The sequence below is a fragment of the Equus asinus genome, chromosome 20 (genome assembly GCF_041296235.1).
Source record: "Equus asinus isolate D_3611 breed Donkey chromosome 20, EquAss-T2T_v2, whole genome shotgun sequence".
Lineage (NCBI taxonomy): Eukaryota > Metazoa > Chordata > Mammalia > Perissodactyla > Equidae > Equus > Equus asinus.
The window spans coordinates 83,443,631-83,458,770 of NC_091809.1; the positions used below are offsets into that span (position 1 = coordinate 83,443,631).

General features: G+C 52.5%; 1 protein-coding gene across 4 annotated transcripts in view; it reads left to right on the top strand.

Annotated features, from left to right (window-relative positions):
• The window catches only part of CHRDL2 (chordin like 2), a 30,136-nt gene that overhangs the window by 1,240 nt on the left and 13,756 nt on the right, over positions 1 to 15,140 (top strand). For all 4 annotated transcript variants that reach the window (XM_014853071.3, XM_070490708.1, XM_014853070.3 and 1 more), the window contains exons 2-4: positions 8,547 to 8,659; positions 12,745 to 12,838; positions 14,719 to 14,861. In XM_014853071.3, the coding sequence (XP_014708557.1) occupies positions 8,547 to 8,659; positions 12,745 to 12,838; positions 14,719 to 14,861 (350 nt within the window). The remainder of the gene's footprint in view (positions 1 to 8,546; positions 8,660 to 12,744; positions 12,839 to 14,718; positions 14,862 to 15,140) is intronic.

Sequence of the window (15,140 nt, forward strand, 5' to 3'; positions counted from 1 at the left end):
AGAACTCTCCAATTCCAAAGCCCATGCTTTTTTCCCTGCCCCACGGCATCTGGAAGGAACCCTGATTTGGAGCTGTGAGACTCTGGGAGGCAGCGGGGCACAGTGAGAGAGACCAGGGTCTTCACCATCCCAGATCTGTTGAATACCAACCAGTGGGAGGCAGGCATGGAGGACATCTTTCTGAGCCTCAGTTTCTTGATCTATAAAATGGGAGTAAAAATCCCTGGACTGTTGTGAGGATTAAATTAGAGAAAATATGTAAAGCAACTAGCTGGTACATGGTAGGGTGGTTAAAAAAAAAAAATCAGTTCCCTAATTCATGCTTTTCCACTTAGACACAGTGTGACCCCAAACAGTTTATACAATCTCTCTGAACCTCCGTTTCCTCACTGCCCCACAATAGGCTGGTGGACCACCTCCCGTCCCCTGCCAGTCTCTTAGAATGCTATGAGTTTGGAGAACAAAACCAAAGATTCTCATAATGAGGAGGAAGGAGCTTAGTTCAAACCCCAAAATACCTGATAAAGAAATTGAGGCTGATGAGGGGCAGTGATTTGCTCCCGGTTTCACAGGGCAGAGTCTGGGATGAAGACCCCAGTTTCCCAGCTGTCAGCCTCGTGCTCTTACCTTCCACAGCTCAGCTACTCCATCTCTGCCTTTATTTTGCATGTGACTGTCTGGAGCCGGCAGTGCTGGATTTTGTTTCATTCTTGTCTCTGCTCCTCCGGACAGGCTGTGTGTCTGGTTGTCTTGGGCTGCCAGCAGCATGAGACTCATAGAAGTCCTTAGCAGCAAGTAATAGAAAGAACTCAATGTTGGGTTCAAGTCCTGACTCTGCCCCTTAGTAGCTGTGCAACTTTTCATAAATCACAACTTCTCTGAAAGTTTCTTCATGTGTCCAAGACACATAATCACCTGGAACTCAAAGGGTTCTTGGAAGGATGAAAGGAGGTGACTGTTCAAGTGCCCAGCACAATGCCTACTACTCAGTGAATGCTCCTCCCCCTCCTTGAGCCCTGGAGGTTTCCTCCTAACACCTACCTGCCGTTTCTTAAAAGAGAGTTAGCGCAGGATGCCCTCCATGCCTGCCTCCTTTCCACTTGGCAGATCATTCTTAGCCTCCAGGGGTTTTCTCCAGATGTGTTGCCCTTGATGCGTCTTAGAAAGACGTTCTAGAATCTCAGATCTTTATGCAGGATTGCTCATGTCCTACCCACCCCTCCTCTGTACAGCCTTGCTGAGGTCACATCGCTTCCAGTAAACTCTCCCTGGCCGCCTGATCCACTCTGATCTCCCCCCTTCTGTGCCTCCACTGGCCTTCGGGCCCGTACCTCTCCCTGGGTGCTGCCAGTGTTCCGTCTCCCCTACAACCTGGAGCCTAGCTCCAGACACGCAAGAAAAAAACTTGGAGCAGACTTGTTGCATTAAGGCAAAGTGGCCTGGTAGGCAGAGGGGTTGTCAGAGCTGGGAGAACCTTTGATAATCATCTGCTTCTGCCCCTCAATTTACCAATTCTTATAATTAACCTGAAGTCCAGAAAGGGGGAGTGACTTGCCCAAGGTCACACTGCGAATTTATTAAAGAACAGAGACTTGGATCCTAGTCCTTGATTTGTCACTTATTGGTTGTGAGAACTGGGACAAATCACTTCCTTTCTCTGAGCCTCATTTTGTCTAGTGCTAATAATCTATAAGTCTAGATTTGTAGATCTGGATTTGCCAGGGTCCTATTTGAAGATTTCTTATGAAGGTCCTTGTCTTAGTTTAAGTAAGATCTCAGGCCTCTTGTGGGTGAGACATCTCCTGGTGACAGCTTAGGTGCTTTTAGAAGTGGTGCCAACAGATGGAAATTCTCAAGTCTGCATGGCATCAGGCTCCTGAGGTGGCCCAGTCCTGCCCAATGCCAAGGGGCTGTGAGCACGTGTGGCAGCCTGCTCCTCGGTTAAAGCGCAAGGCTGTTCAAACAAAGGTGATTCTATCCTCAGCTGTATTTCCAGCCACAGACTGAGCCCTGATCCCAGCCCAGACTGAGTCTCAACTCCAGCCACAGATTGAGCTCTGATCCTCAAACCCTGACTGTATATTGAACCCCAACTCTACCCCAGGGCTAGAACCTTTAGCCAGGCCAGATCCTTGACCTGCTCACTGACCAGGACTGATCACAGCCCCAGGCTGAGCCGCATACATGTGTGATGCTGGTCACTTTGGGCACCCCCACCACTCTATGGAGCAACAACCTGCTCAGTGTCTTGACTCCCTCTCCAGTGCTCTTTCCCCTATGTCAGCTCCTCTCCTTTTTGCTCTTCCCTTACTAATTGTCCCTTCCCCACTTGAGGTGTCCAGCATGCTTCTGCTTTCTCTTCTCTCCCTCCAGCCAATCCTGCTTTCAGCAGAGTCAGTTACAGGTAAAAACATCGACTCCTCTATTCTTTCTCCAAGTGTTATGTGTACTGTGGGACTCAAAGTGTTTGTTTCCAGGTAACAGAATCCCAAACCCCAGAATCAGAGACAGGGTGGGAAGGGATTTCCCCTGGTACGATGTGGTGCAGAGGGAAATCTTGGAATCAGGAAGTGAGGGCTCCAGCCCTGGCCCTGCCACCAATTGCAACTGTGACCCAGGGCAAGTCACCTTTCTCTGCCCATCAGCTTTCCCAGCTGTAAAGCAAGATGGTTGGACACAAATAGATAATCATTGAGGACCATTCCAGCTTTAACATCCAGTGATTCTAAGACTCTAAGATCCAAAGATGCTGTTGCCTTTATTCTGAGCCCACTCTGACCTTTGGAATGGGAGTTGGGGGAGTGTGGGTCTGCTGCTTGGTACTCCTGCCTGCCAGGGAGGAGTGGATAGACAGACCCTCAGACACCAGGAGAAAGTACCTGGAGGCCCTGGGAGACTGGCCAGTGGGGACCCTGTCCTGCTGTTCAGCTGAGTTGCATCCGCATCCACCTGACCAGATGTACGTGAGGAGGTGGGGGGCACCTGAGTGACATCTGGCTCCGGTCACGCACCTCTCTGGGTCTGTCTAGGAGGCTCTGCACTTCCTCTCTCCCACCAGTAGAGGTCTCTGTCTCACTCACTCGCCTGCAGGCTGCTGAGCCAGGGCAGGGCAACAGCTGCGCAGTTGCTCCAGCTGTTGCACCTGTTCCGGGACTGGCCTCTCAAGTTCCCCTAGCCGCCAGCCACGGCGCCGGGCTCTGAGAGAGGGACCTTGAATCCCTTGGACTCCCAAAGAAAAGGACTGGCGTGAGAGCCGTGCCCCTGGGAGGTGCAGTGTCGAGATTGTTTCTGGCATTCCCCTGCCTCTGGGCGGGGTCCCATCCCAGAGACGGCCATTCCACAGTCTTCTTCTGTTAGCCATTCTTGTAGTCAGGATGCTTCCTTATATCTCACCTGAATCCATTTGCTTGCAGTTTAAAGCCATTTTGTCTGGTCCTGTCCCTTAGGGGACGAGTGTCCCTATAAGACCCCCCACCTCAGATCTGAAGACTGGCAGTGGAGTTTGTGCTGGAATCAATCAGTGATCTTAGTCAAGTCCTGGTCCCTCTCTGGGACTCAGTTTCTACATCTGTAAAATAGGGATTGCACATCATCTCTCAGTCCCTAACTTTCTAGGATTCTGTGGATCTAAGTGTGTATGTCCAAGGCAGAATAGAATGGACATGGTCTCATCTCTGCCTTTGCCAGGTAACAGACCTGCCTTTCCTGGTTTGACGAGACTCTCCTTTGAGGTCCTTCTATACTCCCAAGCATCTGTAATGTGCCAGTGAAGAGGAGTCAGGTTCAGAGAAGTGAGGGCCCTGTCCCCAGGCTGCACAGCTCAGCCACTGAAGAGCTGAGGTTTTCACTTCTGATTCCCTGAAGAGGCCTCCCCCATCGGGTGCTGGCGCCCAGAGCAGAGCTTATGTCTCCGAGGGGAGCAAGTTTGTTTGTGTGAAAAGGGGACTATAAATAAATAGAGAAAGTATGGCTGTGTGGGCGTGAGGGGAAAGATGTAAACGGTCTCACATTCCTGTGCAGCCTGGCTCACTCAGGTTTCCTGAGTTCTTGCAGGCTGGGGACAGGCCAGCCACAGTTCCAGCCCTCTCTCCTCTCACCGCAGCCCTGCCTGATGCCATTTTCATGGCCTTATCCAGCCTCCCCCGCAGCCCAGAAGCTTCTTTCTGGTTGTCTTTTCTGCCTCCTGTTGGAAAAATTCCCAACCACACTATCCACTCCTAACTGACCCGCTATGAGACCTTTCTCAGAACAGGAGAGTTTCAAGGCAGACTGTGGGACTTTCAAGGCAGACCCCACCTCTGTGCCTTTGCATGGAGCTCCTGCTGTGCGCCTGCACCTTGTTAACTCCTCCAACACCCAGCTCAGGCATCTTCTCAGGGAAGCCTTCCCTGAAGAGCCTATGCTTCCATATCATAGCACTTGCCAAACTCTATGCATTCTATCTATCCATCTTCATTAGGCTGTGAGCTCCTTGAGGGTGGAGGCTGTGTCTTATTAAGTCATGTACCAGTCCCACGGACATGGATAAGACTTGATGTACAACAAGCTCAATAAATGAATGAATAGCGGACATAATGTTACTATTCCTAATGATGATCACATATCATAATTAATGAAAACAATTACTGCTTATTGTGCCAAGTCTCCCATGTCCACCTATTTGTTCAGGTCTGAAACCTCAATCCCATCCTTGGCTGCTCCTTCACTCTCTCCTCCCATATCAAGCCTGTCCCAAAGCCTGCCCACTGCCCACTTTCTCAAACCTGTACTTTCGCCCATCAGCACTGCTTCTCTCTTGGTCCAGGGCAGCATTATCTCAAAACAGATGACAGTAACAGCCTCTTCCTGGTCTCTCTACCTCCAGTCTTGCCCTCCAATCGATTCTCCATTCCTGTGGCCACAGTGGTGATTCTAAAATGCAAAACCCCATCACAGGCATGCTCCAGTTTAAAGACTTTCCATGGCTTTCCTTTGCCCTCGGGGCTCTGAGGCCCTTGGTGAGGCTCTCTCTCCAGCTTAATCGCTGACCTCTCACCCCTACCCTCCTATTGAACTCCTCAGACAAAAACCCCCTCCACTAACGTCTTCTTCCTGGGTTAGACATCACTGCCAGGGGCCATTCACTCCTAAAGATCCCTGAGAAAAGGCCCACTTGGCCCTCCCGAGTTGGGGAAAGAGACATGGGCACAGGTGGGTGGGATGTGATATGGTGGTGGATGGGGAGAGGAAGCAAGGCAGGCCAAAGGCCAGGGCAGAAGTGGGAAGGCAACTGAGGACCAAAGGGAGCAGATGGGAAGGGAGGGGATATGAGAGACAAACTTTGCCTCCTTCTCCATGTCACTCAGGATTGGCCCCATTGGCTCCATGAACCTAATCCTGGCCCACCTGGAGCCCCTGAGATCCTGGGTATATGGGACCATCAACACATCCTAAATCATGGAAGCTTGAAATGGTCAAATCTTAGAACCAAAAAATTGTACAATGCTAGAAGCTTCATGTTTGAATGAAATGTAGGCTCTTAGAAACATGGAATTCTAGAATCTTAGAAACCTAGAATCTTGGAGTCTTAGAATTTTGAAATCATGGATTCATAAACTATCTGTGCAGAAAACCTCTGAAGATCAAAGTTCACCTCCTCTTCTTTTGCAGATGGGAAACTGAGGCTCAGAAAAGGGAAGAAATTCTCCCTCAATGTCACACAGTGAATTTGTGGCATAAGGACCTAGAGCTCCTTCCACCAGCCACGTGCAAGGATTGGGGTTCCTGCCAGGACTGCAGGGAGGGAGGCAGCCTGCGGCCTGGCAGTTCCTTCTCCCGCCTGGTCTTGGCATGGCCTTGGGCACTCATTTCCCTAGAAGAAGAGGGAGCTCCAGCCATGCCGCCCTTCCTTGTGTCTCTCATCTTGGAGGGCATGGTAGGGTGGAGATGGTGGCCACAGGAGGCCTCCTGGGGTTGAGGAATGGCCTGCCAGGCCCCCCACATTCTCAGCCACTGCCAGGTCTGTTGGTGGAGGAGGGGCCTCCTGGCCTGGGCATGGGCTGAGACGTTCTCTCTGTCTTCATGCTCTGAGCAGGCGGTGACGGGGAGGAGGTGCCAGTTGGCACAGGGGCCAGGCTACAGGGCCGCCCCGAGGAAGGGGGGACAGGCTTTCTTCAGCAACAAGGCCGAGATCTAAGGCCGCGGTGGTGTTGCAATCACCCCCTCCTTGGTAGGGGGAGGGGCCTGAGGAAGAAAGACGTTATTCAATCCTTGGAGAGTTGGGCTGGCTCTGACAAGCACCCCAGCTGGGCCTGTGTCCCGCCCTCTCGGCCAGCAGAGGCTGAGAGATAAACACAGCTCATTTGATACGGGCCAGCCGGGCCTTGCTGGGAACGGGATCTGCTGCCTGATCCCCCCTCTATTTTGGGGAGCTGAGGAGGGGGTAAGAAGGGAACTAAGCCGTGTGTTCCTACAGTCCCCAGGGGCCATCAAAGCACAGACTCTGAGGGCATCATGACCATGGCCTCAAATCCTTGCTCTGGGAGGCGCAGGAGGCAGAGCATGAGTGTGAGGAGCCGGAGGGGGGCCCATTTCAGTTTCTTACAGAGGAAGCTTACTGAAGGTTAGGAGGAGCCCCGGGGCCTCTCTGCTCTGGAGGTGTGTGCCTGGACTGTGCTCCGGTCCACCCCTGACACTGAGGGAACTCCTGCATTGTGCATGAGTTGCCCCTGCTAGTGTACTGCTTTCAACGCTCCACGATTCTGTGAATTTAAATGTCTAAGAGAATGATTCAGAAAGTATGAGATTCTAGAAAGTGGGCCACAGGAGGCATGAAAGGCAACCTCTAGATTCCAGACCAATAGGGGACCAGGAAAGAAAAAGAGGGAGTGGGGGCTGGTGGCCGGTGGGGCAGAGAGAGGAGGAACCTCTACTCGACGCCCTGGGATTGGGCAGAAAGCCATAGCAGGTGAGGTGAACTGAAGGGAGCTCTGCTTGGGAGCCTGGAGTCCTGGGTTCAAGTCACGAGCTGGATGGCCTTAGGCAAGTCACTTTGTCTCGGTGATCCCCAGTTCTCTCATGATTATGGTAGCAATCCCAACGACCCTGCAAAACCAACATTATCATCTTGAATAGTGATTCAACTAAGTGTCAGGAACTGAACTAAGTACGCACTTTATAAGCATTATCCAATTTAATTCTTGAAACAATAATGTTAATAAGATAAGTAATTCGTGTAAAGAGAAGATAGTCAAGAAATGGTAGTTCCTTTCTCCATATTTCAATCTCATTTAATTAAACAAGACTTCGGAGATGCTTAGCTTGTGCTAGGCCTCCCAGTTCATCCCTGAAAGAGCTCAGACTGTTCTTTAGGTAATGGAGAGTTTTCCTATGGGAATGATAGCATCCTTTCTGGGTTGTAAAAATCCCCAGGTACCTGTATGGAAGAGGGTTGGCAGGGAGAGGGCAAGAGGCAGAGGGCTGGGGCTGCAACACACGTGGAATGTGAGCCCTGACCCAGGGCTGGGTGGTGAGCCGGTAAGAAGTGAGAGCAGGAATGTTCTAGAGAGAGCCTGAAAGACTGGGTGACTGATTGGCTGTGGGAGGTGAGAGAGAGGTGGAGGGGTCAGGAAGGAGGATTGCCCGAGAGATGTCTAACCCACAGAAGGAAACAAACTCCTTCAGTCATCTTAGAGGCATTCATGTACATGTCGACGACTGATATGCAGATTACAAAAGTAATCCATTGATGTGCAATCACACACACAATAATCAACCGACTGGGCGATCACATGGTACCAATAACCATTTTTCAGGATGTTTAAAGGTCAGTTTTCTAAGAATCTTTCACCAAGCAGCACTTTCTTTGCCCAGTGCAAGCACTTTCCTACACGGCTCGCTGGGATTCAGGGACACAGTAGAGTAGAAAAGTGAGAAAGCTGCTGTGAGCGGTCTCATGCAAAACGCAGGTCACAGGACCCAGAGACAGGCCGTGTGTGTGTGTGTGTGTGTGTGTGTGCATGCACGTGTGAGGCAGTAGGGGAGCAGCAGAGGGCAAGGGAGGGGAGGGTGCAGAGATGTAAGTAAACTAACAAAACGGGAGAAAGGAGAAGGAAGCAAGTGTGATTATAAGGGCTGGAGGAGCACTGGGCTGAGTCAGGAGATGGGCTGTCATCCCTGCTTGGTGACTCACTCTCTATGTGACCTCAGAGGCGTCATTTATCCTCTCTGGGCCTCAATTATTCATCTAATCATAGTAACTAACATTTATACCACAATTTAAATCCGGAAAGCACTTTCACTGCTTGATCCCCTGACTGCCCTGTGAGAGAAGTGCTAAGGTTCAGAGAGGGGCAGTGACATGCCCAACGTCACACGGCAAGTGTGTGGTCAAGCTGAGATTCAAACTCAGGCGTTCTGGCCCCCTGACTGGGAGAGCATGTCCAGTGGACTCTTCCGCCTGAGTGGTCCTGATGACATCCTTCCTAGAGTCAGAAAGAAGGAGGGGTGGGGCAGCGTCTTTGGGCTGGAGCCCTCTGGGACTGACAATGCGCTGGTTGGTTTGCCAGGCCCAGACATGTTCTGCCTTTTCCACGGGAAGAGATATTCCCCCGGCGAGAGCTGGCACCCCTACTTGGAGCCACAGGGCCTGATGTACTGCCTGCGCTGTACTTGCTCCGAGGTAGGTTCCTCTGGCCACCTTGCCACCTGCCACAGGTATGTCTGGGAGACCTCCAGAGAAGTCACTCCAGAGGGAGGGAGGACAGCCTGACTCTGGAGGTCAGGGGCACTCTAGAACCAGGCCCCCTAGAATCCTGCTCTGTCAGCAGCAGCTGAGGGACTTGTGGCCACGCCACTTCACTAGTGAGTACTCAGTACATAGGAGTAGACGGCTTCTGTGCACCTCCCAGAGATAAGTCACACAGTGATCAGTGACTGGGCTGGGATGAGGACCCAGGCCCTCCCTCCTCTCATGCCAGCCTTCTTTCCTGCTGGTGCCAGCCTCCCTGTCTCCCATGCAGTAAGACAGACCCTTTCTGACCTGACCTCCCATTCCTTCCTTTCCTTGTCCTCTTTCCTCCAGTCACCTCTCTTGCCAACCTGCCTTAGGATACGTTCTCCCAATGCCACTGGTCCAAATATTTATCCTTTAAGGCTTCACCCAACTGCGACCTCTACCAGGAGCCTAACCTGATGCCTCACCTGGGAGTATTTTCTTCTTCTGGGATGCCACATAAGTTTCTCTGTCCCTCTCTTCTGACTACTGTTGGTCGCTATAGTAGTTCCCTGTGTGTGTCCGTTACTGCCCCTCCTAGACGGAGCCCCTGAAAGCAGGTCTTCCTGGATGTTCACTCATGTCCAGTTTGGTGTCCTGCCAAAGGCTGAACAAATTGGGGCAGAGACCAGGTCTTTTTGTTCACCTCTGTCTGCTCCTGGCCCACCCCACCCCTGCACCCGCCACAGGGCCTTGTACAGTCAACTGGCTGGCATAAATGAGACCCCCATGTGGTCCAGAATTCTCAGGCCCAATATGAGGTTGGAGGAGCGGGGAAGGAGGCATGATGTGAAACCCCCTTGGCTTTAGCTCAGCTGCCTGGGGCCCAGCCTGGTTGGTGGGGTGTCCTCAGCTCTCTCTGTCCGGGTGCTGGTGCTTGCGGAGGCGGGGTACCCAGTTCCCAGCTGGAGCCAGCCCCTTAGGCCCTCTTTCCCTGCACAAAGCCGAGAGAGGAATGCAGAAGGCCAGTAAGAGCCTCCCTTGTTAAAACAGTCCTCGGGGTGGGAGCAGAGAAGAGCTTCTGAGGAGACACTGGGAGGTGGAGGGGTGTGAGCCAGCCCCTCTCCTGACCCTGACCACTGGGATCTCCCTCCTCTTGGAGCCTGTCCCTCCGATTCCCCACTGCTTCAACCATGTTGGCCCCACCTAGAACTCTGATGCCGGTGGAGGCACAGGCCCCCGTGACTGCCTCGCCTTGGTTTTCCTTAGCACATCTGAGGCCAATCAACCTTTTCAAAAAGAACTTCGTGAAATATAGCCAAAGGACAGGAAGGAAACCATAACAGAAAATTCCAGACATATCATGCGGTCCAGTTGACAAAGTCCAAGTTTTGTGATCCACTGGAGCTAATTCATTTCTCCCTCCCCAGAGTTCACACATACAGTTTCCTCAACCCAGGGGGCTGTAGCCGAGATCCCCCAAACATACGCTGAATCCCCCGCGTCTCCATCACCACTCCCCCCAATCCAAACCACCTTCATCTCTCACCTGGGCTGCTACACAGGCCTCCCAGTGGGTCTCCCAAACCCCCTCTCTAAATGGGTCCTCCACACAGCAGCCGGAAGGATCTCTTCTAAATGTAAAACTGATCGTGTCATTCCGGAAGCTCTTAAAACCCTCCAATAGCTTTTCATTGCACCTAAAGTAAAATTCAAACTCCCTGCTGTGGGCTGGACAGCATCTGACTTTTGCCTTCTTCTCCAACCTCATTTCCTACCTGCTCCAGCACTTCAAACTCATTCCCACTTGTTGTTCCTCCATCTGGAATGTTCTTCCCCCGGATCTTCTCATGAATGGTCCTTTCTTATCTCACAGCTTATCACATAAATGTCACCTCCTTACGACGCTTTCTCTAACAGCCGTTTCTAAAATAGTCTAACTTTGTTAGCTCAATCACATTATCTTGTTTTATTATTATCAGTTTAGCATCTGAAATGATCTTGTTCCTACTTCTTTATTTTTTTTTTTTAAAGATTTTTATTTTTTCCTTTTTCTCCCCAAAGCCCCCCGGTACGTAGTTGTGTATTCTTCGTTGTGGGTTCCTCTAGTTGTGGCATGTGGGACGCTGCCTCAGCGTGGTCTGACGAGCAGTGCCATGTCCGCGCCCAGGATTCGAACCGACGAAACACTGGGCCGCCTGCAGCAGAGCGCGCGAACTTAACCACTCGGCCACGGGGCCAGCCCCAGCTACTTCTTTATTTTTTATAGTCTTGTCTCCTGCTACTAGGAGGTGAGCTCGGTGAGAGCAGACACCTTGTCATTCTCACTCACTGCTGCATCACTAGTGCTCAGCAGAAGGCCTGGCCCCCAGTAGTCATGCCGGAAATCTTGAGAGAATGAATGAGCTCTTGCCCCATCCACCAGAGGCAGCTGGGCATCATGGGAAGCGCACAGACCTGGAGACAGTGCTTACCTGCTGTGTGATCTTTGGCCACTTAACCTTTCGAAGGCTCTCTTCTCATTTTGAAAGTGTGGATGATAGTACCTACCTCTAAGAAGAAGTGAGACAATGCATTTCTATATAACATAAAGCCCCTAGCTAGTAGCCACTCGATAAATGGTAGTTACAACTTCCCTGAGAGGCACACCTTGGCTGCAAGGCCACCAGCCTGCCCCCTGCCCTCTCAACCCCTAGCCAGTCTCCATCTTATTTCCTGCACATGTTGCTGATCATCTCCATCCCTCGGCTCCTCCAAGGCTGGAATTAAGGAGTGGTTCTAACCCTTCAGGCCACACAGTTCCTCGCACTCCACCCTCATTCCTCATCTGAGGGGCTCAGTTCACCCTCTGGACATTTATTAAGCACCCATGTGTGCCAGGCCTCTAGAAGGCCCCCGTTGGAGCCCAGACAAATTCTGTGGATTCTAGGATGCCCCTTAGCACCGACCAGTCCTTATGATCACCTCTGGCCATCTTGGGAAGCGGTGGCTCCAGAGGGACTAGAGCGTGGTCCAGGGTTTTCCATGGGGCAAGAAGCTGCTCTGGGAGAAGTGCTGTCGGGAAAGTCAAGCAGGCAAGGTGGCTAGGAACAAACTTGCCAACTCCAAAGTTTGAACAAAGCTGGCTGCATTCACCTGAGAGAGAGAGCATCTCTCCCTCCTCTCCTGCCTCTCATTCATTCGCTCATTCATTTGTTCAAACTTTACCAGGCACGAAGGTGGAGCAAGGCCCTGTGCTGACAATTCAGAGATGAATAGAGGGAGGCTTGGTCCTTGTTCTTTGGAATTCGTGGTTGAATAGATGAGACAGATGTGAATGGTTCGTTACAACACCACGCAGTGACCCTTATGACCGAGGGAAAGTAGAGTGTGGGCTGCCGAGGACGGGCTGACGAACTGCCAAGGGAGCTGGGAAAACCTCCAGAAGGGGTGGTGGCCTCTCTCTCCAGCTCCTCTGTGTCTGCTCGTCTCTCTCTTTCCATGTGTTTCTCTGCCCCGTTCTCTTTCATTTGCTGCACTTCAGAAAGCATAAGCACTTCAGGCCCCTCCTTCTCTGGTGCCACCTCCAAAGGCCTTGGCCGGGGCCTCCCAAACCCCACGGAGATTTAGGGAGCGCATCACAAAGCCCCAGTCTTCACATCAGCTTTCTAGATGTGTCCCCATTCCTGTCACATTCTTCTCTTAACCATGAGGCTCAGGCCCCGAGGTAAAAGAACAAAGCCCCAGAGTTAAAATAACACAGTCCAGATCAGTGTCAGAATAACTCGGGCCTTTTGCTTGTATTTCTCAAACACCATGAAGGGGACACAAAGTCTGCTCAAATCCATGCACACTGTGCCCTCCTCCATGGTGGTGGAGAGACGCGGATGGGCAAGCCCTGCAAGTAAGCAGGGGAAGGGGAGAGGGTGGACAAATGGAGTTTATCATTTTTATTATATTGTTTGTTTAACAAGGGCGGTATCCCACAGTGGGATGGGGTTTTGGGAGAGCATGGGTTCACATGGGAGGCAATGGCTCTTTGGAACCAGGACTGACCCCTGTGTCCCCTTCAGAGTGCCCACGTGAGTTGTTACCGCCTGCACTGCCCTCCTGTCCACTGCCCGCAGCCTGTGACAGAGCCGCAACAGTGCTGTCCCCGGTGTGTGGGTGAGTAGCCTTGCTCCTGCCCTTGCCTGCTGGCCCCTCTCTTACTCCTGATGCAGGCTTCTGGCTCAGGGGACCCTGGAGTGAGAGGGGCAGTCCTTAGCCACCAGAGGTATTGAGACACCAAGGTGCTCAGGAGAAGAAACATCCCAGATCCTCAAGGAGAACTGCGGTAGCAAACTTCTCATTCTGAAGTAGCTGTGCACGGCAGGCGGAGGGAGACGTGGAAAGTAGCTGAAGGAAAGAGGGCTGCTTGGTGTGTTGACAGCACACACATGCTCCAGCCTCTCTCTGGCCAGAGCTGGAGGAGTGGACAGGCCCTGTGTAGGTGGCTTGGTGAGCCGGGGCTGGGATGCCCTGTACGGAGACCCCAGGATTCCCGCCCTGGGGCTGGGACTGTCCAGAGGAGGTGGAGAACACGCCCTCTGAGATTCCTCCCAGCGCCGAGGTCCAGGGACTCTCTGTGTCCTGAAGCTAAATGTCCATGGTTCTATGATCTTAAGATTCTGAGACTGGGATTGTAGGAAGCAGAGGTAAGAAAGAGGAGAGGAGAGGTAAGAAGAAACTGCCATAACCGAGTGGCTGATGAGGGGCAGCCAGTGGGGAGGCCAACTCAGAAGGAGGGGGAGATACTGAGAGGAGAATCAAGGTTTAGAAGCAACAAGAAGGTGATGAAGGGCCCTTCCAGACTGTGTCCTCGGCTCCTGGCTCTCCTGGTGAGCTGGGGGCCTGTGTGGAGTATGTATGCAGAGGGGCTCATTTTCCAGGTAGGACCCCCGTAGGGAGCTGACCGTGGCTCTGACATGGGTTGTAGAGATCCCTGGCTCTAGGATCCTCGGGGAAAGGGCCTCTGAGCTTCCTGCCCAATGAGGAGACATAGCCACCCTCCCGGGCTGGGGCTGACTCTGGGAGTCCCCACTGCTCCCTGCGGACTGTGCCTTGCCCAGGCCCCTTCTTCTCACGTGCTCCTCTCTCCCTCTCTCTTTCTGGGCCCTGCCCCTTTGCCTACCTGGCTTTACATGTTCTTCATGACTCAGCTCGCCATCAGCCTCTTCATGAAGACTTTCCTGATCACCCCCCCAACCCGGCTGAGTTAGGGTCTCTTCCTCTGTGCTGCCACAACTATGCTTCCATCACCCTAGCCCTTGCCATGTGTCTCTACCCAGTTAGACTGTGAGTTTCTAGATGGGAGGGGCTGCGTCTTATCCGGCACTCTGTCCCCAGCGTGTAGCATGGTGCCTGGTAGAGAGAAGCTGCTTAGTAAAGGTGTCTTGAAAGAACGAGTGGGTTCTCTCAGGACTGGAGGCATACCCCTCTGCCCAGCAGGATGAGGACTGGCTACTTGGCAGGTGATGAGGAGGAGGGCCCTGATGGCCAGTGAATGACAGGAGCTTACGCCAAGCACAGGGCCACCTGGGTCACCCCAGCTGACTCCGCTAGAATGCAACATCACGAGGGGCTTTGTTCTGTTCACTGCTGTAGCCCTAGCACCTAGCACAGCGCTTTCACTAGGACTTGCTCCACAGACACTCATTGAGTGTTGAATGAGCTAATGCAGGTCCCCACTCGGTGGGGTTCAGTGGAGCTGAGGCCTCTGGCCTTGCTTTCTTGCTCTGGTCAGGGCCAGCTCAGAGACTGAGGGGCTGAAAGGCTATAGTGGGGAGCCATGGGAGGGAGTGACATGGTCAGATAGATACAGGTGTCAGCGGGACCTCTGGGTTAGCTGATATGGGGACTGGCTGAGAAGGCTGAGGCGAGAGCTCGGTTTAAATCATGGGATGAAATGCAAAATCTTCAGGAAAGTGGCCCAGTTATTCTGGCGAAGCTCTTAGATCTACATAAAACCTCATTTTTTTCTCCCTCCTGCCTCTCCCCACCTGCAGAACCTCATACTCCCTCTGGGCTCCGGGCCTCCCCAAAGTCCTGCCAGCACAATGGGACCATGTACCAACACGGAGAGATCTTCAGTGCCCATGAGCTGCTCCCTTCCCGCCTGCCCAACCAGTGTGTCCTCTGCAGCTGTACCGTAAGCCCCTCTACTTCCCTTTAGCAGAGCAGTGGGCTGGGCCTGCGAAGCACAGTGGTGTGCACTGGGGGGAGCTGCTCCCTCTGGTCAGAGCAAAGTGAGAGTGAATGGGCGGGCACAGGAGGAAGGGACTTCTGAACATCCTGCCCGTCCCTTGGCTTCCACACCCTCCTGAGCTGCCTATTATAGTACGGGTCACTTCACACTGACGTTTGCCTGTTTCTGGTTCCCCCAGTAGACTTTGCACTCCTTGGAAGAGGGAACATCCCCAATTCATCT